Genomic DNA, 26,237 nt, shown 5'->3' with positions numbered 1-26,237 from the left:
TGTTTATTTAACGAATACTTTAGGTCAGGCTGTTCTCTGCCTTTCAGCATTGTACACAGCTTTAACAAACCACTCTAGATGCAAATGTTTGTCAGACACTGCCCTAGGACTGTGAAAGAAAACTTCATGAAGTGGAAAGGCTAAGCTCATTTTAAAACTATCTTCTACCTGTTAACCAATCACGCTCTTGAACTTCACCTAGCAAAGCTTAAGAGTACATCTTTAAAACATTTGAAAGCTATAAATATACCATATTAATATATAAATTCACATTTCATTTCTAGGGATATAGACATGTTTTGTGGACCTGTGGGAACCAGGAGGTTTTCATATTTTTTTTTATTTGTATACATTGTGTTAGGAGTTCTACATACTTTTGGAAATGTACTTGAATATACTGCAAACATTTCCTTCTAACTGTTCCATGGTTAGAAACTGAACCGAGGAAGGAAGGGACCAAGAGTGAGGTGGAGAGTTAGGCGGATTCTGGGATAGTCTGATGCGAGAAGATGGTTTAGAGGAGGATGCAGCAGACTGCTTAGAAGTCAGGAAGGAGAAGGCAACTGAATAATAGATCTAGATATGCAGGTAAGCCTAGCAAAAGGGAAACCATATTATTGTTTATTTATGCACATATTTTAGGGTATTCAAGGAACTAAGGAATATAGAGGTACAATTGTTTGCTTATTTGTTTGTGTTTGGTTTTGGTTTTAGAGGCAGGGTTTCATGCCATCCAGAATGGCTTAAAATGGCTGCGTAGACGAAGCTGGCCTCACGCCTTTGACCCTCCTGCGTTCTCCTCCCCAGTGCTGGGCTCACAGGCCTGTGTTGCTCTGGTCCTTGGTGTTCTCAAATTCTTAACAAAGCATTGCATAGTGTTATTCAAAACATATTTTCCTTAAGTTATACAATCTTCAAAACAAAAATGTATGGAAATAAGTCTCTATCTCCTGAGATGCAGAGTTAAATGCGTGGACACAGCTGCATGTATTAGGAAATCAAGTCTCCAATACAATCAAGTCACAGAAGCCTGAGGTGAGACTAATTAAGAGAATTAACTCTAGACACTGAGAGGCGTAAACGCAGTCCAGTAGCTTGGGGGTCAGGAGATGGTTTGGAGATGTTGCTCATGAGGTCCCATTAGGGTGTGGTATCAGTTACTTTCATGTTGGTGTGATTAAAACGCCCAAGAGAATCCATTGAAGAGAGGAAAGGCTCACTTGAGCTCATAGTTTCAGAGGAATCCCAGTCTAGCACAGTGGGGGAGGTGTGGCATGGTGGAAGAATCATGTGACAAATGACAAATGTGGGGAACCCAGCCTCGAGGCTCTTTCTGACCATACCACAACACATTTTCTCTCACCCTAAGTTGACCCACAGGCTCTTTGAGATCAGTGACAAGCAAGCCTGTCCTGAGGAAGACTCTCACACCTTGGCCCCCCTAAAGGCAACGGTTGTATTTTATTCCACCAGCCCTGTGCAGACAAGACAAAACATAACAATAATAAAATAGTGTCCATGGCTTTTAGTTAGATAAAGTAATTACTTGTCAACACACTAATAAAAACAGTAGTAGAATATGCTACCAGGGAGGTTGTTGACTATGCCATTACGAAAAAACTCAGATAAAATACAGCATCTTAGGGAATAAAGATGAGAGATTCAAGAAAAAAGGCATAGGAACAAGGTGGGTGAAAACAGATGTCAAAGAAGTGAATTGTTAGCAGATTTAAACATTTTTTTTTTGAGACAGGGTTTTTCTGTGTAGCTCTGGCTGTCCTGGAACTCACTCTGTAGACCAGGCTGCCCTAGAACTCAGAAATCCACCAGCCTCTGCCTCCCAAGTGTTGGGATTAAAGGTATGCGCCACCACTGCCTGACTTAAGCAATTTAAATAGAAAAGGTGGATGGGGCACTGGTGCCAAAATTTCTCAGTATTGGGACGTTGAACCTGTATAAGGTCAAAGTTAGGAGAAGACTTATCTTCACAATAAGCTCCTGAGATCAGAAGGGAGATTAGGTTTCAGCGGTTGGAGCTGTGTGCTTGCTTAAGATATGCAAGCCTCTGGGTTTCATCACACAAAAGGGAAAGAAAGAGAGAAAGTAGGCAGAAGGAAGAGGGGAAATGGGAGGAAAGAGGAAGGGACAAGAGAAAGAAGGTGAATTAATTTGGGTTTCTTTGAGCTTGCTACATTGGCCTAAACCTTTGGGGGCTGGACCCTTTCCCCATCACCAACTCCCTGGCCCTTAATTCTGGTCTTCTGTGGGCCCCAGCACACCTTCTAAACTAAATCCAGAAGAGGCAACCCACACTGAGAATCCAGGTGCTGCCGCTGCCCTCCTGAAAGCTTCTGGTGGCTCCGGGTGGCGTTCCCACGGGAACAGACACACCTCTCCATCCTGATGGTGGAAGCAAGGCACTTGAAAGTAAATCCTTGGAGATGGAAGATGGAATTCTCAAAGACGCAGCACAAGTTCCTCATCTGCTCGCTTATCAATTCACCTGGAGTTGGCTGAACATTAGCTGTGTCTACATCTAATTAACATCCCTAAGTCAGGAGCATCCACGGGTTGGTAGACTGTTGCTATAATAGAGCCCTAGAGTAGCTAAATGAAAGACTAAACTTATTGTGAGTCTGAGGGAAGTCTCAGAGGAGGAGCTGGCAAAGGTCTTGTCTTAAATCACAAAGAGTGACATATTAGAGACACAGAATAGACTCAGTGGAGAAGTACAATCTGTGAACCAGTGTGCCTACATTCAAAGGACAACTCACTGCAACCCCTGTGTGACCTTGGGCAGCTGCCTGCCTTTCTCTGCCACCATTATGTCTTTCTGAAAGGGTCTTAACTCTAGTGGCTGTGCCATATGGTATAGCAGGGGTTAATCCACGTAAGGTGCTTAAAATAGTTCCTGGCACACAGTGGATACTACCTAGCTAGTTTAAGCTCAAATATTTATCTTCAAATAAGACTCTTCACGTCCCTGCTTCTGACCACCTTCTCAGCTTCTTATGCCCCTGAATGTCACACTGGGCATATTTTTGGCGTCGTTTTGCGGCTGAGCATGTGACGTCACCGCGTCATTTGGATGGACTCCATTTCATGGGCCTGTTCTCATTTATTCCTGGAACTGAAATGCTAAGCTTTTCTTTGTTCATTCAAATAGCATTTACTAAGACTGTGCAGCCCAGGGATTAAATACGTGATGATGAGGGTAGGTTAAAAACCTCAGCATGGGAGAAAAGCTCCCAGCAGCAGCAAGAACATGGAGGGGGAACACAAGCTGCCCCACTTGGGTGGTGAGTGTTATTCACAGCATTGAAGGCCAGTTGCCACAAAGGCGCAGCTTCAGCTCTGGAAGACTCCTCACAGTTCTGAGTGTGCTGGGAAATTCACCAGAAAGCCCCAGTCTTTCCAGTTACTGTTTTCTTGTATTCAGATGTTCTAACTCCATCATTACAGTGCTTCTTAATAAACAATCACAAGAAAACCACCATAGAGCCACAAACGGAATTGAGATTCTCTGCTTTTGATTTTTTTTCTTTTCATAAAGGAAACGTTTAGAGGGATATAGCCTCTTGTACTTTATGCACAAAGAACTTCCATGGGCCCCTGCTCTACAGAGCAGTACAGAACTGGGAACATAATATTTTTCTACTTGACTTTCACAAAACACTAATTACATCTCGAACTCCATTGCGTCCATTCAATTCCCCCTCTCTATGCAGTGTTCTATTGCACTGGTACTAGATTATACTAGTACTAGTTCCAGTACTGGTACTGGATTAGCACATCTACAAAGAAGTCCAGAAGTGTTTCTTGTATAAGGCATCAACCACCTATGAAGTGGTCCAAAAGCTACAAACAAGCCACTATGTAGGTCTAAGCCATCTGTTATGGCTCCTGGGTTTGAGCACTTGGTTCCCCAGCCAATAGTACTGTTTTGGGAGGATGCAGAACTTTCAGGAGGTGAAGCCTGTCTAGCAGATGCAGGTTGCTGAGAGAGATGGAGGAAGCCAGGATTTGAGCTTTAGAGCCCTGCCCATCTTCTAGGCCGGTTTCTCTGCTTCCTGCTGGCTGTGACATGACTAAATAGCTACCACACGCTCTCACTGCTACGAAAGCACCCAATGCTATGCCTTCCCTGCAGTGATGGACTCTGCCCCCCCTCAAACCGTGAGCCAAAACAAGCCCATCCTTCCTAACATGTTCCTTGTCAGATAAAGTAGCCGATAACCCATTGTCCCCTAGTAACTGAGGGGTTCAGTTTGGTTTGGTTGTTTCTTGATTTCCTTTCTCTAATAGCACTCACTCATAGATAGTTAAAATGACATAAATATTGATGGCCCTACCAAAATTTACATATTTGAACATATTCCCCAGAGTTTCTATGTTGAAATCCTAACCCACAGTAATGGTATTTGGAGGGGGCCTCTTAGGAGAGGTTCGATCATGAGATAGCCCTCGGGAGTAGAGAAGGTCCCAGACAGCTGCCTTTCCCTTCATCTTAGGAGGACAAGGAGAAGGACCTCCTTGGACCAGAAGATAGGCCCCCAGTTCCTTCAGCAGTCTCCATCAAGTATCCTAGAGTGGAGTGAGTGGGATGGATGAGGCAGGTGGATCACCGTGAGTTCCAGGTTGGCCTGGGCTACAGGCCCTTTCCTGAGGCCTAGGGGAGGAAGAGCAACCTAAACTAAGTATTGGATGCCCAGTTCTGAAAGTGAGTCTGCTACTAAATAATTCAAGATCCTTGGGCACATCCCATTTTGGAACTCTCATTTCTTATCCACAGAGGAGACTTAGAACAAATGATACTAGAACAAATGATACTAGCACAGTTGCTTTCAGCAGCCCCAAATACTCACACTCAGAATCCTTCACAAGCCACTTCCTGCTACTTCAGAGAAAGCAGAGAACAATGGAAAAAAGCATGAGTTTGAGATCAGACGGACACGGATTGCATCATGCTCTAAAACTGAAGTCAGCCCGTCTCTGGAACACGAGTTCCTTAGCACCAAAGAGAGATACTATCTAATTCACTGGGTGGTAATGCAGATTAAATCAGCAACAAGAGAATGATTTAAAGTGGTTTGTTTGGAAAAGAGTCTGGGTAAAACAAGTTGTCCTAACTCTGCCTTCCCACTGCACTCTTTAGAAATCAAAATGAGCTGGAGGCTTTCAAAGGACCACTTGTGCTAGGCACAGCCTCTACAAACACAGCACCCAACTTTTTCTTCTTGGTATCTATTTCTGTTTTCAAATGGAAACTTTACTTTTCTGTTTCCTTTCTATAAATAGGTCTTATACTCTTTTTAAGTGTTTCCCTTAAATTATGACTTCATTTCTGTCTTTACAAGGACAACTAACTGGTTTCTCTGCTCTGCGTTGTACTCTGTAGGACAAAGATTCCAAGCTTAGAAACTTAGGCCTCCCAGGAGCCCAGGGAATCAGAAGGTCATTTGAGCTGGCAATGCAGCTTAGCAGACAAAGATGCTTGCCACCAAGCCTGATGACGATCTCAACTTGATCCTCAGAACCCACATGGTAAAAGCTGAGAGCCAGTTCCCAAAAGTTGTCCCTCCGATTACTACATATGCACACATACACCTCCCTACCCACACACCCCACACATAGGTAGGTAGGTAGAGAGAGAGAGAGACAGACAGACAGACAGACAGATGTTTTAAAAAGAAAGAAAAGATAGGTCTACGAGATAAGTGTTCAGTACAGGAACCTATGGACAAAGAATGCTGGTGTTAGGGAGGGAGACGCCTCCTGGGGAAAACTTACCTCTCCAATCCTTTCTGTGCTTTGTAATTTAGATAAATTTGCACCAATAGACATATCATCCAAGCTAGAAATAATTTTAGTAATACTTCCTTCACTGGACGGTCTATTTTTCAGTTTGGATCGAAAAATGTCTCCTTGGACCCACAATGATGCTTGTTTTCTGGAAAGAGAGGGAAAAAGAGAGAGAGAGAGAATAAAATATTTAAAATAAACAATGGCCGTCTTCTCAATGCTATGATATCTTAACAAGAAAAATATTTAAAAAAACCAATTAGACTAGAAAGGTGAAATACACCATTATGTTTCTAAATAAATTAAGCACTTCTAAAATTAGATGAAATTTTTAAAATATGAACAATAGCTCAGAAATCTATCCATACCAGGTCACTAACGAGTCCAGCTGTATCTGTCTTCTATTGTGGTAGAAGTTATTTTTAGAAGCTAACCCTCAAGTTGTACTTTTGAAGCCTAGGCTATATAAGCCAATGATGTTAGTATACTACAGAGTCACAGCTAATCTTTTATACCAGCTGTAAAAGGGGGATTTAAAACAACCTTAGTATTTCTGTCTTTTGTGCAAATGTTTAGAAAAGCGTAGCCTAGCCTCTCTTACGTTTGTCTCTTCAAAGCATCCTGCCCTCACTTCTGTATAGTGGCCCCCAGCCTTCTACTTGATGCCAGCATGTATCATGACCCTGATCTGATGCTTAACTCTTATGGGCTTCAACTAGTAGTAGGAAATAGCAGAGTCCTTGACAGAGAAAGAATAGGTCTGGAGATGGCTGATGAATTCATATAGGATTGCCCAAGAACTGTCGCTGTAAGGGAGAGGCTCTGCCTTGTCACACATTCAGACGAATTCTTCAGATACATGAAACACATAGAAAGGAGGGTTGAAGAGTAAAGACAGAGCTGGTATGTATTGGCCCAAGCCTTGAACCCCAGCATTCTGGAGGCAGAGGAAGTTGGATCTCTATGAGTTCAAGGCCAGCCTGATCTACAGAGCAAATTCCAGGACAGCTAAGGCTACACACAGAAAAACCCTGTCTTGAAAAACAAGAGAGAGACAGAGAGAGAGAGAGAGAGAGAGAGAGAGAGAGAGAGAGAGAGAGAGAGAGAGCAGAATCCTTGTCCCTTAAGAAATTCCTACTTTAATAAGGGGAAAGTAAACAACTGAGATTCACAGTATTGAGGGCCTGTGGCCCAGACTCATACGAGACCCACGGCAAAGGGGCCCAGCCCCATCTAAAGGAATCAGACATCTCCTATGATGTCTGTGTGCACCTGTATCCACACACATGGATGCACATTCACACCTCTCTCTTCTCTCTTTCTCTGTCTCTCTTTTTGTCCAGTTTTTTCTCTCCCTCTCCCTCTCCCTCTCCCCCCATAAGAAAGGAAGTCTTCCATAAGACACAGTTTCATGTCCCACCCTCAAAAAGCCATGTAGGTGATGGCCGGCCTATATTTACATCCAGGATTCTAAAGTACACCAGATGCCAGAATTGCTGACAGACACACCTCTCAGAAGGAATTCCTGTCCTTAATGCAGGGCCCTATCTGGAAAGATAAGCGGGACTCATCCAGCTGAGATTATACCCCACCCCATCCCAAAACAAGCACAAGCTAAGGAAATGGCGTGCAGAACACAGCGCTGGTTAATGCAGCTGGAGCAGAGAACTTGGGGAAACATCCTTGATCATCATGGGTCTCAGGCGCCACGCTACAATATTTAAATGTGATGCCCCAAATACAGACATTGGGGTAGCGTCTCTAGGGATAAAAGAGAAAACAAAATGAAGTGGGAACAGAGGCTGAAGGAACTAAAAGAGGCTAAAGTGAAAAGAAATTTCTAATTCAAACATAGGTTTCAGCTCCAGGCTGAATAGTTGACGCACGCTGACAGCCCTAGGGTGAAAATTGTCAAGTGACAACTTCCACTTGCTTGGTTTCAAAGACTCAGCCTGCCCTGTCTCTGGAAAGACTTGATCTGAACCTGAATATTAAAGATGAATAAGGTGTCGGAGCTGAAGCAAGGGTTGCTAGGCAATGATGGACGCAATTGCTTCTTGAGCAGAAGGAAGCGGCCTTTCACGGAGCTACCTTTCCCCAGACACGCTCATCCTGCTAGCTTCTGTAGCACTGTCTCGCCTTAAAAGCCTCCTCTCAAACAAAAGAAGTAAAATGTATCTTTTAAAGTATTTAACATTGAAAACTCAGTTCTTATAAAGCTAACACATCTATTGAAAGCCCATTTTCCAATATTGCAGCACAGTTTCCAAGAGCAAGAAATGACTGGCCCTTCGCTAATAGATGATGTGCTGGGAAGCAGCAGGAAGAGACTTGTCTCTATTTGAATGCAGCCTTTTTGAGAGGCATGGCCAGGGTTGAGGTGATTGGTTTTGGCCACATGCTAGTCCAAATTAGTCAGATCTCAGCTAGACCTATGTGTGATATAAAAAATAACTAAGTAATTTGGCTTCACTATGAGCCACGTGTAGTTTAGTTTCGATGCTTCTTTGTAAATATCTGCTTTTAGTGCAACTCAAGTCAGATGCACTATTCTAAATATTTGTGGCTTTGAGTGCAGGGAGGCACTGTGCAGTTGCTTCTGTGTGGGGCTCACCCATTCTCCTTCACCTCCTTAAGGGAAGCTATCTGCATTACATTATCCTGTCTCCTTAAAGGAAGTTATCTCTGCATCACATTATCCTGTCTCTTCACTGTTATCTTCAGACTCTCCGTCCAAGACACTGCTTACCACGATGAACCAACTTTGACCCCAGTGTTCATCAAAAGCCATGATTTAGTCATTTGATATAGAAACCGAACCCATTTTCTTCTAAGCTTGTATATGGTGTGGTGTGATGTGGTGTGTGTGTGTGTGTGTGTGTGTGTGTGTATGTGTGTGAGTTTCGTGTATATGTGTTTTGTATGTTGTATATGTATATGTGTATGCAAGTGTGTGTCTGTATATGTGTGTATGAGTGTGTGCATTCATGTATGTGTGTGCATGGGTTGTATGTACATTTATGCACATGTGTGTTGTGGGTGTACACATGTGTTGTGTATGTATATGTGCATGTATGTGTGTTGCATGCATGCATTGTGAGCATGTGGAGGCCTAAAATTGTGGTCAGAAGTCTTCTTCAGTCACCCTCCACTCTACATGCTAAGGTTGTTCTCTGACGAGCCCAGAGCTCACAGAATAGTTAGTCTAGCTAGCTAACTTGCCTCAGGGGACAAATACCCTGTCTCTGCCTCCAAGATATGAAGATTACAGGCAGGCCGAAGAGTCTGTCAGGCTCTTACATGGGCTCTGGGGATCTGAACCCTGTCATCACGATTGCATGGCAAGTGCTTTATATACTGAGCCATCTCCTCAACGCCATTATCTATTTTCTAGTTTGGTCCAGCAATGACCAACCTTCTCTGTGATCTTTCTACTCATGTCTCAGAGCCATGACAGACACACAGGTAACTCATAGCTTAGGGCACTCACTAGTAAAACAGCCGGACAGTATCAAAATGGCAGACAAGAAGCAGACACCAAAAGGCAAAGAGTGTAAGGGAAACTATTCAGAGAGTCAACGTGATGGAAGGCCACGTGGAAGGTTGTGTAGGATTTCTGATGGTATAGGGGAAGGCTTTTAATCCTGAAATGCACAAGGAAATTACTAGAAGGGGAAATCAATTTGGGATAAACTTTAAAAGACTCAGGTAGGTAAATCTACTTTGAGGTATAGAATTTCTATGATCAGCTGTGAGACCATCTGCGTGTCTGACCAAAATTTACACTTTATAATCTAACACAATACTTTTTCAGCTCTGCATCTCTTGCTATTTGAGGACACAGAGAATTGTATGACTTCATACACGACCAGCATGCATTGCGGGTAGAGATGTACTATGGAGCAGTTGCTGTGGGAAAGAACTTGGCAGTGCCTCCAAAAGCAATACACAGAGAATTCCACATTGTCCAGCAGCACTGAAAAAACTGAGCATGGGCCCTCCCAGCTCACAGTATCCCAGAGTGGGGAACAACTCAAACACCATTAACAAGTTGATACATAAACAAAATGCAGAGGAATAGTACTCAGGATTTAAAAGGGGTGAAGGGGCTGGCAGTGTCATTGCAAAAGACCTGGGTTCAATCCCCAAGGATGCAGAAAGAAAAAAGAGGGGCAGATAAAATTCTGATGTATGCAATCAAGACCGAGACACAAATTTGACATATATAATTAACTATTGTGATATGGGTGAACTATGAAAATATGCAGAGTAAAATAAGCCAGACATGATATGAGATACCTATACTATGAAAATTTGGTAAAACAGAGGTCACTAGGATCTAGGAGAAGGGGCCAGTGGAGGTTTTATGTTTAAAATGTATAAATATTTTATCTGGAATGTTTTAAAAAACTGCACAAATAGTGAGGAAGGCTACAAACATTGTGAATATACTTAAGATTAACAAACTATACATTTAAAGTGGTTAAAATTTTAGTATTAAAAATAAATTTAAATTTTATGACTTACTACAAAAAAATCCAAACTTTTATCTAATGTAATTGGACAACTATTTCAAAGTAAGTTTCTTGTGCCATTACTTGAAAATACTAATTATTAATTGCTGTTGACATTATAACCCACATTAGGATTTTTTTTTCCTTAATAATGTCCTGGAATTCACTCTGTAGACCAGGCTGGCCTTGAACTCAGAAATTCACCTGCCTCTGCCTCCCAAGTGCTGGGATTAAAGGCATGCGCCACCACTGACTGCCCAGCTCTTTAGTAAGTTCTTAATGTCAACTGATGAATTGAATAAATTGAAAGGTTCAAGAGTAAATATTAAAAAGAAAATCATTGCACTGGAGTCATGGCTCAGCGACTGCAGATCCCAAGGATCCCGGTTCTAATCCTGGCCACTGCTGATGGCTCACAGCCATCTAAACTGTAACTTTAGCAGGTCAGTGGTGGTGCACGCCTTTAATCCCAGCACTTGGGAAGCAGAGGCAGGCTGATTTCTGAGTTCGAGGCCAGCCTGGTCTACAGAGTGAGTTCCAGGACAGCCATAGCTACACGGAGAAACTGTCTCAAAAAAAAACAAAGAAGGGGGGGCTGGAGAGATGGCTCAGTGGTTAAGAGCACCGACTGCTCTTCCAAAGGTCCTGAGTTCAAATCCCAGCAACCACATGATGGCTCACAACCATCCATAATGAGATATGACGCCCTCTTCTGGTGTGTTTGAAGACAGCTACAGTGTACTTACATATAATAAATAAATAAATCTTTAAAAAAAAACAAAGAAGGAAAAAAGAAAAGAAAGAAAGAAAATCAACAGTTTATGTGACTAAAACTTAAGCAAAAATGCCTGCTATTTTAATAGACAAATCATGACATCATCCAGTATTGAACTATAATTTCTTAATAACATTAAAGACTTTAAGCTCTTCTATTTTAGGAAAGAGCAAGCATTACATGTTTAAATGTGCTATTGAGGCATTTAAGCTCTGCTTCTTGGCCTACTGCTGAACATGCAAGATCATACAAAGAACCGGTAGCGATCCAGCCTGGAAAAACCCACTAGTCACTGTGTAGGTGAGGGTGTCCTTGAATCTCTGATGCTCCTGCCTCTACTTCCCAGTGCTGGGATGCCAGGCATGTGTCACCTCATAGTTCAACTGGGAGCCCCAGGGGTCTTAGCAGGCACTCCAACATAACAGAATTCTAAGCCTCACCCAAGCCATATATTTATGTGACTGGGTATAGTGCACACGTAGGGGTTGTGGGTACTGGAGGACAACCTCATGTATCTTTTTTGTATCTTAATCCAAATTTTTTTGGGGGAGAGGGAGAGACAGAATCTATTATGGAAGTTGGAGCTAATCAATTGCCAAGACTAGTTGACTGTTAAGCCTTAGCCGATTCTCCTACTTTCTCTCTCCAGCTCTGAGATTAAAGGTGAAAGCCACCTGGCCTAACTTTTTATGTGGGTGCTGGAGAACAGATAAACTATCAGCTTCTGATCCAGCTCAAGCCAACTGTGAAATTAATCCACCAAGTTTTCTAAGCACCTATGAGAGATGTGGTATAACTTGGCAGCTTGTGGTATGTGGTGGGTTTGAGAAGGGCCCCCGTTGGCTCATAGGATATCTGAACGTTTGGTCACCAGGGAATGGCACTGTACGAAGCGTGTCATTGGAGGTGGACTATGAGGTTTTCAAAAGCCCAAGCCAGGTCCAGTGGCTTTCTCTTAAGCTGCCTGCAGATCCTGGTGTAGAATGCTCAGCTCCTTCTCCAGCACTGTGTCTGCCTGCCTGCCACCTCACTCTCTTCCATAACAATAATGTACCAAACCTCAGAAACTATAAGCAAGCACCAGCAACAAAACACTGACTAAGACGTGGCAGAATGGAGTAAAAATGAACCAAAGCCCCTTTTTAACATAATGTGAGGTAAGGCCCAGTGTTGTGGCACACCATGCATCCATCATATTAGAAATGCAAACTTCCAAGCGCCACCCCAGATCTGCTCAGTCAGGATGGGTCTTTAACAAATGATACCACTGTGATATCACTGGAGCCCTGAAGAGGAGGTTTGCAACTAACTGAAAATGCAGAAACGTATCTAACGATGACAGAGTACAACTAATATCTATGGCGGATTTGGGAATCCATAGGTTTAAGACTGAAAAGGGGTTGGAATGGGGATGGGAGGGCACTGGAGAGACAGACTGCTCAACAGTTAAGAGCGCTGGCTGCCCTTTGAGAGGACCCAGGGTTTGGTTCACATTGCCTATACCAGGTGGTTCTGACAAGCCACCTGTGACTCTATCTAGTTCCAAAGGATCTGACACCTTCTGGACGCCACAGACACCTGCACACACACAGTGCACAAACAGAAAAGCAGGCACACATATATACACATAAAAATACATCTTTTAAAAAACTGAACAGGGTTTCAGACACAACGTTGTTACTTTCTGAAGATAATTCAAAAAGGATGGAGCTCCCGGTAGGGTATAAGTTTCCAGCTCTATGAGGGTTCTCTGGAGAAAGTTTGAGCAGAGAGGGTCAGTCTAACAGACACAGCTTGACTCCACATGTCTACAGGTTGTCTTTGAGAAGCAGGCGTTCAAAGCGGGTTAATAATAACAGAGCTATCTGTGTATCAACTCAAGAACATAAAGGGCATTTAATAGAAACATTTTGGCTTCACAGTGATATTTATAGCTTAAGAATGGTATTTTTAGTTTTAAGTTTAAGAAACACACTTGATGGGTGTTTCGCAAACATCTTTATTTATATCCTAGGGAAATCTTTAAATAGAAAAATATCCAACAAAGGAAAAGTCTGGAACTTCTGATGTGTGAGTTGATCAGCAATTCGCAGAAGTGCCATCAAACGTCACTGAACACAGGTGACACAGGTAGAAGATCTGTCTAAGACACATCCATCCAACACCTGGACCTTGGCTTGTGTTTTGTTCTGTTTTGTTTTTCAAGGAAATCGGAATATGACTAACCAGCTTTTCTACAGACAGATTTAGAACTGATACAGCTTAAAAGGCCCTGATTGACTTTTCAGTTCTGAAAGAAAGAAGGCAGTCAGCCCCTCGTGCCTATTCCATAATTTGTGACAGATGGAGACGCTGTGAACAGTTTTCACCCCCCGTTTCTCTCCTAATGACCCTGTTAATTATTCACGATTTTGCGTCATCGCTGACTGCACGCTCTTTGTCCTTCAAAGCCTATTTTTTCCCCCTTGAAATGTTCTCTGGGTCTGCAGCCCATATCCAGCGTCTTAGTAAGCCTGTCTCCCTGACAGACTGCGGAACCTCCTTTTAGCTTCTCTGGCCCCCCATCTGTATGACCCATCATACAGCCTGCTTCCCAGTCTTCCTTGAGCAATGCTGGCATCACATGACTCCTTCACATCAAATGCTCCAAATTTAAAAGTGGGACAACCACAAGAAGTTCAGAATAACCTTGGCTGTCACTGGAACCTGTGCACCTTACCGTCAGTGTCTCCTGACTGCGTCTGTAGATGACCACAACCATGATGGTTAAGAAGAACACAAAAGCTGGAGTTTGGACATCTAGTTACACTTTCACTGAGGCTAAGACCAAAGTGGAGCCAGGACTGGTGACTCCTGGAAACCCTGAGGAGACAATCTGCTTCCCTGTCATTCTCACTGTCCAATGGCTGACAAATTCCTTAACATTTTTCCACTCCTTCTACCTTCAAAGTATACAGATGTATCCTCTGCCTTGCTGCCTTCTCCTCTAGAATATTCCCTGACTCTCACCAAAACCAAGACCCTTAATCCCTTCTGCAGGGTTCCTGTTTTCTTATACAGCTACACACACAGGAGCAGAGGAAAGTAATATACATGGTCAGAGATATCGTATGGCCTACCACAGCAAACATCGGGTCAAAAGCTACAGCCATGCTAATTTTCCCAAATTATAAGGCACTTGTAGAAGATGGAGTAGATAGACTTTACCCCGTTCTTCTCACTGAATATTTTTTTACCTCTCATATATGAAACAAACACATGAAGAGTCCAAAAAACAGATGACGATAAACCAGTTAAAACCATAAGATTTAAGAAACAACACAGCAATGAGGTATCTGGGGTTTGGTTTTGCCACATAAATACCGTATTTGCCTCTAAATAAGCAACTGACCTGCAAACATGATGCAATAGGATCTTTCCATCAACAAAATCTTACTTTCTATAGTCAAAGGATCAGAAAAGGTGATCCTAATAGAAACAGGAAAAGTTTCCACAGTGAATACTCTGGTACAGCCAAACACCACAAAAGAACAAAAGTGGCTGCATTCTAACCCACCAGCAAAGGCTGAGAAGGGAGCTTAGAGTCCCACCCCATTAGGCTGTCAAGGGGCAACTCCACTCCCTTCTTCCCCGGTCACAGAAGCATTGGAGGAAGCTATATAATGAGCCAGACAATGACATCTTGCAAGCAAGCCCCACTTGCCTCAGAGATGCTAACAGTAGAACTTGGAATTTCATCCCAATGGACAGTTCCTGGCACTCCTCCATTCCCAACCTACGGTGCCAGAGAGGACTTCACCCATTATCAGTAGAACTGCAGGGAAAGGTGACAACTCCATATCCACCCAGCAGTGACAAGCCTCCAATATCAATAAACACTGAGGGGGAATCCCAAGTTCTGTCTGTACCTAGAGCAGCTAGACAGGAAATCGTGTGCCCTACCCGCACTCTCAGTGAAGCAATGCAAGAAGACACATACAGACCGGGAACACAGATCAGTCAGCAGACTCCTTGAACCCCAGCACCACATAAACTTAATCAAAAAATGGGGTATAGAACTAATCAGAGAATTCACAACTGAAGGATCTCGAATGGCTAAGAAGCACCTAAAGAAATGTTCAATATCCTTAGTCATCAGGGAAATGCAAGTCAAATTGACCCTGAAATTCCACCTCATACCAGTCAGAATGGCTAAGATCAAAAACTCAGGTGACAGCAGATGCTGGAGAGGATATGGAGAAAGAGGAACACTCTTCCTTTGCTGGTGAGATTGCAAGATTGGATAACCACTCTGGAAATCAGTCTGGAGGCTCCTCAGAAAATTGGACATAGTACTACCTGAGGACCCAGCTATACCACTTCTGGGCATATACCCAGAAGATAATCCAACATATAACAAGAACACATGCTCCACTATGTTCATAGCAGTCTTATTTATAATAGCCAGAAGCTGAAAAGAACCCAGATATCCTTCAACAGAGGAATGATACAGAAAATGTGGTACATTCACACAATGGAGTACTATTTAGCTATGAAAAACAATGCCTTCATCTGGGTAGTGGTGGCACATGCCTTTAATCCCAGCACTTGGGAGGCAGAGGCAGGAGGATTTCTGGGTTCAAGGCCGGCCTAGTCTACAGAGTGAGGGCTACACAGAGAAACCCTGCCTCAAAAAAACAAAAACAAAATGACTTCATGAAGTTCACAGGCAAATTGGGTGAAACTAGAAAACATCATCCTGAGTGAGGTAACCCAGTCACAAAAGAAGACACATGGTATGCACTCACTGATAAGTGGGTATTAAGAAAAAAGCTCAGAATGCCTAAGATACAATTCACAGACTACATAAAGCTCAAGAAGAAAGAAGACCAAAGTGCAGATGTTTCAGTGCTTCTTAGAAGGGGAAACAAAATACTCATGGAAGGAAACAGAGAGACAAACTATGGAGCAGAAACTGAAGAAAAGGCCATCCAAAGACTGCCCCACCTGGGGAATCCATCCCATATACTGTCACCAAACCCAGACACTATTGTTGATGCCAAGAAGTGCATGCTGACAGGAGCCGATATAGCTGTCTCCTGAGAGGCTCTGCTAGAGCCTGACCAATACAGATGCGGATGCTTGCATCAGACTGAGCAGTAGGACCCCAATGGAGAAGTTAGGAGGATGAAAGGAACTGAAGGGGTTCCCCATAAGAAGAACAACAGTATCAACCAACCAGATCCTCCAGAGCTAAACCATCAACCAAAGAGTACACATGGAGGGACCCACAGTTCCTGCTGCATATGTGACAGAAGATTGCCTTATCATCAGTGGGAGATTAGGCCCTTGGTCCTGTGAGCTCAATGCCCCAGTATAGGGGAATGCTAGGACAGGGAGGCAGGAGTGGGGGGGAGCACCCTCATAGAAGCAGGGGGAGGGGGACAGGACAGGGGGCTTGCAGAGGGGAAACTGGGAAGGGGGAAAACATTTGAAATGTAAATAAATAAAATAGCCAATAAAAATAACAACAAATTGTTTAAATCCTGAAAATTAAAGACAATTTTTAAAAACATCTTAAAAGCAGCAAGGAAGATGACATCATCGTCAGTGGTGGGAAACGCTGAAAGTAGCGAGAGCGGGACTTGCGCTCAGCAGTCATTGCGGGGGACGGAGGGGAGCTGCAAATGCCTGCAGATGAAGCTATGGCCTTTCATGAATAAAGAAGGAATCAAGACATTCTCACATGCAGGAAAGTGAAAATAACTGGGTGCCAGCAAATCTATGCTAAAAGAATCTCTGGGGCTGGAGAGGGGGCCCAGGGAGAAAAGCACTCGCCGTGCAAGTGTGAGGATGTGAGTTCAGATCTCCAGAATCCTCAGGAAGCCAGACACCATAGTGAACACATGTAATCTCAGCTCTCCTGAAGAGAAATGGAAGCCAGAGACAGGAGGACTCCTGAATGCTTGAGGGACAGACAGCCTGACATACATATCAGCAAACACAAGAGACCCTGTCTCATGAGCGGTGCAAGGCAACGAATAACACCTGAGGTTGACCTTTGAACTTCCATTTGTGCCATGGCTCGCACACATACACACACCACCCAAGATAAAAGAATCACTGTAAGACATTTCCTAAATATAAAGGAAAAGACAGAAGAAACTTCAGAGAGGAGTGACCTTTGCAGTAAGAAATGATATGGGAGAACAAGATGGGCCTTTCCTTCTTCCTTTTGAATTTTAATAATTATGAGGGAGGAAGCAAGGTTGTTGCCTCTCCACTGTGGTTCTAAATGCTCACTAGTAAAATAGTTCAAATAATTAAATGGTGATGGTAGTTACCAGAAAGTAAGCGAACATTTCTATAGACAGCACTCAAATTGTAAGATGACAATATTTTGGATTGTGATTAGATTGCAGATAGAGGATGGTGACAGTAAACAGTAGGTTAAGTAGAAGAGTCAGGGGATGGATGGATGGATGGATGGATGGATGGATGGATGGATGGATGGAAGGGTGGATGGATGGACAGGTGGATGGATGGATGGATGGATGGATGGATGGATGGGTGGATGGGTGGATGGACAGATGGATAAATGGATGTGTGGATGGTTGGGTGGGTAGGTGGATGGATGGATGGTTGGATGGACACACATATGTGATTGATAGGTAATCAAAATTTGTAGGGTAAATCATAGGCTGACACCTTGAAGGCCATTAGTTAAAATGAGCCTTTCCTCTTGGGAAGCTAATTCTTGGCAGGACTCTGTTACAACAGAGAATTGAGGCAGAAAAAAAACTACTTCAAAGTTGCCTCACTAAGAACTTCAGGGTGCATGTTAAAAAAGGACGAGATAGACTGTCTTTTCAGTTGTTTACAGAGAAAGCCTTTTGTCAGCTCTCGTCGGGTATACGCAAAGAGCAAAACAAAAATCACTGTTAGCACAAAACAACAAAGGAGATGGTTCAGTGCTGTGTTTAAAGTGGCAAGGGGAAAAAAGGCATTTGAAATAAAGTTTCTAAGCCTAATAACAGGAAATATCATGGAAGGGTAAGTAAACTTGCTTATCCAGTGCAGTTCTTCGGACTCCTATGCTATCTATCGTATTTCCCAAAATGCCAAATGGCCCCTGCACCACACGAGCCCTGCACTAGTACAGACTCTGCTCAACCCCTCAGCTCCCAGACTCCAGGAACTGCTGGCTACCACTCCTCAGGCCCAAAGCATGCATGCCCGACTGCTCTATCACAGGTATCCATCCAACAGATCATACAAAAGATGCAAGTTAAGCCAACACTGGGAACAACCAAAATGCTCATCAGGAGGATGAAAAAAAAATCACATATTCAAACATTCTAATGCCACACAGCAATAGAAGGGAACGGGATATTTGAAAAGCTAGGCACACACACTGCTTGGTTCTGCTCGGACAAGACTCCAAAGCCAACACAGTTCATTTATGGTGTGACGAGTCAGAACCGTAGCCTTGTCAAGCTTGGAGTTGAATGGCAAAAACCACAAGATCAGGCTGGGGGGAGGGGATGCAGGGGCTGGTGTTTTCTACTTCTTGGTCTTACATGGGATGAGTGTTTTGCTAATGTACTGGCCTAACCTCTCAGCCACTCACACTGGCTTGATACATCCCATAGACAATAGCTTTAACTCTTTGGGTATGTTTTTTTTAATTTCACTTTGTTTTCTAAGATAGTATCTTTCTATATTCCTAAGGCTACCCTGGAACACTCTGTAGCTCAGCAAGCCCTGACCTTGTCTCTTCCTGATTCAGAATTCCGAGTCCTGGGGTTGCTGTGCCCTCCCCCCCCCCCAACCTTACTCATTTAGCCTTCGTTCCGGACTGAAACAGCGGCTGTGTTTCCACCTCAGGACCTTCATATGCTCCCTGCATAGAACACAAGACTTTCTCCTCCTTCTTCAGTGCTCAGCCCTCTCCTTGATCTCTCAGTGCAGAGAGAGAGAGAGAGTCCCTCAACCCTCCCTATCGCCCTCTCCCCTTTTCTATCGCATCTTCACAGCACCTACCATCAAAAGCTATCCCATATACAAATCCCATGTCTACCTGTGGCACACCTCTCCCAGTAGAAAGGCCAGGATTAGAAGAACCTTGGCTGAGACATTTACTGCTACACCCTGGAAGCAGCGACACTGCGTGATCGACGCCTGCAGACAGAACACAGCTGCTGGATGAGTGCTTGCCCCAGGTGCTCTAAATGACCTCTCCCAGGGGCCACACCAATCACAGGCTAGGAAAAGGTGAAACTAAGAGGAGGGGCCAGAGAGGAGAGAATAAGAGACTAAAAAGTTATGAGTTAAGTTTGATAACTTGGCAGAATAGCCCTAGGCCACAACACTGAGAAAGACTATCTAAGAAAGCCTGTGAGAAGCCATGAGGAACTTATTCTATGCAAGTTCAAAAGACCTCACAAAGCAGAAAAGGTATAAAAGAAATCTACTTTCTGGAAGGCTCTAATCCAAGCATTACAGTACTTAGCTATGGAAGTAGGTCGCTCCTGCACAGGCAAATGCTTGGAAAACTGTAGTATGACTCACATCGAAGGGTGTCGCCAAAGTCTTATAGCATATGCATTTACAGATAAAAGGCATTGCTTCAAGATGAGTGCAGGTGCCTCAGGACGCTAATTTCTTCTGACACCATTACAAGAGAAGGCTGAGAAAGATGGAGTGGCGAAAGCACTGGGGCAGAAGCAGAAAGGGAGACACGGCGAACCCTGATACTCTGCACAGAAAAAAACCAAAAAGACAAAAAGACCTCAACCAAAAAGACCTCAACCAATAGTGTCCTGGGTCCTTCAGCTGTGCCTAGCAGAGAGCCTGGAGTAAGAGAGGCTTCAATGTGCCTCTTAAAAGGACAGTCTTCCGAGTGATCATTTTAAGACAGAAAACAGCTTAAGGAAATAGGTTTAGGAACATCTGGGTTTCAAGTTTCGAAACTTTCCCAAGCATATTCAACATTACCAAGCAGTTAGTATCATAAGCTCGTGGCATATACCTCATGCTAGAGATGTACAAAATGCACAGCAAAAATCTAGAAGAGGGGCTGGAGAGCTGGCACAGTGGTTAAGGGCACCGTCTGCTCTTCCAGAGGTCCTGAGTTCAATTCCCAGCAACCACATAGTGGCTCATAACCATCTGTAATGGGATCTGGTGTGTCTGAAGACAGCTACAGTGTACTCGTATACATACATAAAATAAGTAAATAAATCTTAAACAAACAAACAACTAAAGAAAGCTTGTGGTCTCATTAAGAATAAAACCCTATCAGAATAGTTTGTTCGCTCCCATGAGGAAAAACCTGGGCACTTCTCTCTCTTTAACGACTCTATTTATGCATAGCTTTTCTTTAGAACTCACCACGCTCTATCTCATGCTCTCTAGCCGAGTTTTTCCAGCTCATTTCGTAGTGATCATTTCCTTAGCAGTTATTCCCCTGTGGGTTTAGTGAAGGAGTACTTCCTGGGGCTCAAGGATTTCTTAATCATTTCAAATGTAAAAAGCTTACTTGGGACATTTTTCCTACTTAGGACAGCTCATCCAAACTAAAATGATTTAAGTCAGATGCAATCACTCTAACTGGAAGGCATCTGCAGAAGGATCAGAAACTGACTATAAGTCAGAACTGGACTGAAGACAACCACTTCATCACATCCTAGGAGGCTGGGGGTGTGGCTCACTGGTTAGTGCACTTGCCTAGCATTCAGAAAGGTCTGGGTTCAATCAACCTTGTCATCTCACCACTCAGAAGGTGGCAGCAGAACCATCTAAGTCACCTTCAGCTACATATTGAGGTCAAGGCCGACTGGAGCTATTATCTCAAAACAAATGAAAATTTTCTTCCTCCTTCTATTTGTGCTTAATATTAAGTGCTTAATATTTGAAGGGAAACCAGCTGCTTCATTAAGGGCATTCTTACAAATTGTATCTTTCTGCACCGTGGCCTGGGGTTGGAGGGAGAGGCATGAGTGTAAGTGGGTTTATAAGGAAGGGAGCTTCTAAATAATGAGTGTGGAGTTGGCAGAGACCTGGTCAGAATGGAAGCTTAGTGCACCTTATCTTCTCATTCCTCCATTCCTTCTCACTAAAACTGACTCCTAAAACTGAAGTTTCTTCAGCAGCTTGGTTGTCTCACTAAACCCAGTCACTGACCCAAGGGACTGACCCCAGTTGTGAGGGTTTTTTTCTTTATAAGTCATTCTGCTTTTAGACATGAAAGCAAAAGGAAGCCAAGAGCAGTGCCAAGTGGGAAGACGTGAGAAAATTGCACCGTAGCCACATCACGCACAGAAAGTGACAGAAAAGGGGTAGGCAGGGATGATAGAGCTCCCTCATCACCTGATGGAAGAGATACAAAGTACAAGATCAGAGACCTTAGCTGTCAAGTCAACAATAGTCTCCCTGAAGCACCGCCTTCTCTAACAATGCAGTCGTTTTATAACCGGGTCCTCAGCCAGGGAACAAGGGTTGAAAAGCTCAGAGGAGAGAAGGAAAGGAACTCACTGGAAAGGGGGCACTTACTCTTCCAGGAAATGCTGCTGGGGTCCGATGATGGAGCCTGGTCGGCAAATTCTGATCCAAGCAATGATTTCAGCATGTGTAAACCTGTAGTGTTTCATGACATAGCAGGCTATCAATGTCCCAGTTCTTCCCAGACCAGCTGTTAAAAAAAGGAAAACAAGAAATGCAAAGTGTAGCAAACGCATCCACAAAAACATGAACACTACCCTGTCCACAGACTGCACTGAATTCTAGTGCAAAGGCAGCATCAATGGCTGGCGTTCACGCAGTTTGTCTCATGTAAAAACGTAAGGTTTTCGGACTGGAGAAGTAGTTTATTGGCAAAGCATCTGCCAAGCATGTGCAGCACCCTTGGTTCAATTCCCAATACCAAAGAAAAAGGAAAAAACTCAAAACAGAACCATGCACACTTTTCCCTAACCAATGGAAAGGACAGAAGGTAACTACCTTCCATTTTAGGGTAAGAAAGTGACATGAATACAAGAAATGGATCTGAAAGCAGAAAACTGCTGGGGGTGGGGGCAGAGGCTGGGGCGCAAAGATGGCCAAGAAGGTCTGGGGGGGGGGGAGAGGGACAGCGATCAGGCGCAAGAGGTGAATTAGAAAGACACTTTGATTGGGTCACAATGGAATTTAAAATGACTGAAATCTCTGACCTTGAAACTCATCCATGGAAAAAGTTTCATTAGAAAAGGGAATAGGAAAATCAGGTGTGCTGGCACACACTTGTGATCCTGGAACTGAGGAGGCAGAGGCAGGAGAATCATGAGGTTCACATCCAGCCAGGGTAAAATGTGTGAGACTCTGTCAGAAAGAAGAGGCAGAAAGAGAGGGAGAGAAGGAGAGGGAGAGGGAGAAAGGGGGAAAGAAGGAGAGGGAGAGATGAAATCTAGTCCGTAGCTTTGTCTATGGATAATCTAGGACCAGGCCAGTAACTTAATGGTAGAGAGTTTGTTTTTCATGCATAAGGCTTTCGGTTCAATCCCCAATGCTACAATAAATGAATAAAACCATGGAGTTGAATAAAAAAAAAACAGAATATTGCATCTTCCCTGGTCACATAATGAAGATAATCTACTTCCCCCCGTACTATGAAATGGGCAGTATTTGATCGGATCTGAGAAACAGTCATAACGTCTAATGGTGTACTGTACATCACTGCTTATCAATTTTTAAACCCAATCTAATTTAAGAAGTATTAAAAATATCGAAAATGAATGTCTTTACGTCAGTTTTTCCACAGTTACTTTAATTAAGTTGCATTGGCTTATCTGTGATGTTCGTGCACACAGAGAGACCAGACCGCCATGGTCAAGAGTCCGTTGTCTCCTTCACTGTGTGGATCCCGGCAATCACAGTGAGGCGGGGCAGGCATGGCAGCAAGTCCCTTTACCTGCAGAGCCATCTATCTGGCCATCTTTTTGATATATCTGCTTCCCAGAGGCATCTCTGGACATTTTATTTCTAATTGCTTACCATGAAACTGCACTTCTACAGGAACTTAGGTACTGCATGTAAATCTGCACTTTACGCAGGAAAAAATAAAAAGGGTCTTACCCAGCACAAGCTGTTTGCCCACTTGATAGCAATGATGTCTAGAACGGACATCAAACATGCCATCAAAATGGCAAAGAGAGTCAAGTTCATGCCCATAGATGACTTCCCATTCACCTTTCTTGTTTGAAAAGCATATGTGCAAAAAAAAACATATATATATATATATAATATATATATTATATATATATAATATATATATTATATATATTTATATATATATAAAGAAAAATAAAAAAAGAAAAGCATACATGCACTGTTACTAGACGAGGTGTGTGTGTGTGTGTGTGTGTGTGTGTGTACCTCAAGTACCTTCTGACCCACATCAATCATCAACATCAATCGGAGGATAAAGTTAACCACAGCTTCAGTGGATTCCCACTTTAACATGAAGAAACTGTTGCAATGACTCTCCCGACTCTCACTTTACTATGAACTGTTACAGTGACTCTCCAGATACTTGACAAGGCTTGCTTAACTGCAGGAGGCGCTGCCCCTGAGCATGGTAGAGCAGGCACCCATGACAACCAGCTGGTCTCGGGAGTTCCAGTTCAGGTCCCTGTCTGGAGAGCAGAGGGGGCTTCTTCCTAGAGACTCTCACAACAAGTCCTCATGCAGGGAGCTGCCTGGTACCCTGGTCAAGTTCCTAATCCTTCTGACAGCCAAGACATGGTGCTGCAAATGTTCAAAAGTCTCTGAAACTGAAGCTGCTTCTCCCCCCCCCCTTTTAAAAGGAGTCTATAATTTTAGGTCTATAAAAAGAACCTACTTAGTGAAGTACTCCTATTCTGTTCACCACAGTAAGAGCTCCCAACGATGGAGTGCTAAGTTTCTATTAAAACTTTAACAAAAATGTTAAAGCATCTGTAATTAAAGGGCTCCCTGGTACCGCATGACAAAGGTGCAGGGGACTCTATTTATAACAAATGCTTTAGACAGCCAGTCCTTCTTCTGGTTCCCAGTAAGACATCAATATGCACACAAGAGAGCAACAATGTTGCTGTATTTTCGATGAATATTGGTGTCAGAGAATGCCCCCAATTTACAGCCATTCCTGTAATCACCCACAATATGGACTGCAGACAGGGCCTTGTGGTGGGTTTTGTATCTTTGCAACAAATTAGCTGTGTCTAATTTGCCACAAGTGATGCTGTATGTTGACACATGACATTTTCCTTCTCTCCACCACCAGCCCCCCACCCAGACCAACCCCCACCCCCCACCCCACACCCCCCGCCGAGAATTCGTTTAACAAAGGATGGGAGGCTCACTTCCATCTCCTTTAGTTCAATTAAAACACTGAGTGCTCCTTGAATTTCCAGGAAATTAAGCTGACTTAATCAGGGCAGATGTCAAAGTAATTAGCAAGCCCAGGTAGCTAAGTATGCCATTAAAAACAAAACAGCTGCAATTAAACCAAAGGCGTGATGCTTATAGCAGAATCCTGCATGGATTAACAAGAGGGGAAAAGGAGGAAGCCACCTCACATGTAAGCAATGCCCTGTATTAATGGGACTCCTCTAAGAGCTCACTTCAACACTTTAAAACCGTGAAAGTGCAAATATGGGAAGAAAAACAGCTCCCATAGGGGAAAAATGTGTCCACATTTCTTAAGAGGTAAACATTCACAGGTAGGAGATATACAAAGAAAACCTGTCTATCAGCTAGAATATTTAACACAGAGTTGTCTTTGCCCAGTATTTCTTAGACGCCACGTGCCATGGAGGTAGACACTATGTTTCAATTTAAGCTTTTGTCTGGAACACACTGTTTCCTTGGAATGATCCACCATCTTTTACAATCTTTCCACCTCCCGCTTCCCCTTAGATCCCTGAGTCTTGGTGGTGGTGTGGGGGAGTTGGGGGTGGTAAAAAGGCATCCCATTTAGGTCTGAGTGCTCCCAAGTCTCTCACTCTCTGCGTATTGGCCGCTGTGGATTGCTGCTAATTCCCCGTCTGCTGCAAAAGCAAGTGATGCGCATGTGAGCTCAGAGGATGCGCCAGTCCTCACAAGAGCCGCACAGGTTCAAGTCTCACAGGATCCCAGCCCCGAGGCAGGGAAGCAGACACGGGGTCCCAGCCGTAACCAAAATGCTTCTTCCTGCCAATGGGAAACAGTTTTTCCCAGGGGAGTCTCCCTGTTCGCATTAACCACGTGCCAGGGCAGGTCCCGCCTCCAGAAGCAGTTGACCAACACAAGATGAACCCCATGTTTTTGTGGGGCCAGGGAGCTTTTGTTTCGTTTTATTTTGTTTGAGCATTTTTTTTCATCTTATTGATATTTTGTTTGTTTTGATTTTTGTCTTTTGTTTTCTTGTTTTGAGAGAGACAGAGAGCATGAGGTTGGGTGGGTAGGGAGGTAAAGAGGGTAGGAAAGGAATTGGGGGAAGGGAAACATGATAAAGAAAATTCTGTATGAAAAAAATTTAAGACTGAAAGCTATGTCTTTTTCCCCAAGTCAATTGATCCAAAATATAAATATACAGATATACATATAACCTTGTCATAATAAAACTGACTGGCAAAAGGCCAAATTAATCTCCTAGGGAAAATGCTGATTTTTTTTTGTTGTTGTTAAAATAGGAAACTGAACTTCGAAAGAGATGACAGGACTAGACCATACTAAAGCTCCATTACCGCAATCCGCAAGCCCTCAGGTTCTGACACGTGACATATGGGAATGGGGGCCCTTGTCCTGCACCTGAGCAACTACCACGTTACCAGAGTTATGGTCCCAACCGAGGCTGGGTCCCAACTGCCCCTCCCCCACCACACCTCGAGATACACACACAAAGAACCAAGTACAACCATCTATCAGCAATTGTCTAATTAAAGATACATTTGAGAATAGAAAACAGAAAAGGGAATTTATTCAATGTGTTATAGTGAGGAGAGTGACCCCTTAAGATTTTCAAGGTGATCCAACAAGTTGTCAGTGATATGTGGGGGGGGGGGGGGGGGAGAGGAGAGGAGAGATCTCCCTCTAGCTGGCTGGCTTCCCCCACCATGAAAATCTTAAGGAAAATCCAATTTCGTGAGGTCCGTAATCTCAACAGCTGG

General features: G+C 43.5%; 1 protein-coding gene across 6 annotated transcripts in view; it reads right to left on the bottom strand.

Annotated features, from left to right (window-relative positions):
- Positions 1–26,237, bottom strand: part of Cdc14a (cell division cycle 14A) — a 154,119-nt gene that overhangs the window by 28,323 nt on the left and 99,559 nt on the right. For all 6 annotated transcript variants that reach the window (XM_052179379.1, XM_052179380.1, XM_052179377.1 and 3 more), the window contains 2 exons: positions 21,625–21,763; positions 5,791–5,950 (listed from right to left, as the gene is read on the bottom strand). In XM_052179379.1, coding sequence (XP_052035339.1) covers positions 5,791–5,950; positions 21,625–21,763 — 299 coding nt within the window. The remainder of the gene's footprint in view (positions 1–5,790; positions 5,951–21,624; positions 21,764–26,237) is intronic.

Source organism: Apodemus sylvaticus, chromosome 4 (assembly GCF_947179515.1).
Source record: "Apodemus sylvaticus chromosome 4, mApoSyl1.1, whole genome shotgun sequence".
In the NCBI taxonomy this organism is placed as follows: domain Eukaryota; kingdom Metazoa; phylum Chordata; class Mammalia; order Rodentia; family Muridae; genus Apodemus; species Apodemus sylvaticus.
The sequence above is the reverse complement of the archived record's forward strand: the minus strand, read 5'-3'. Positions and strand labels throughout refer to the sequence as shown.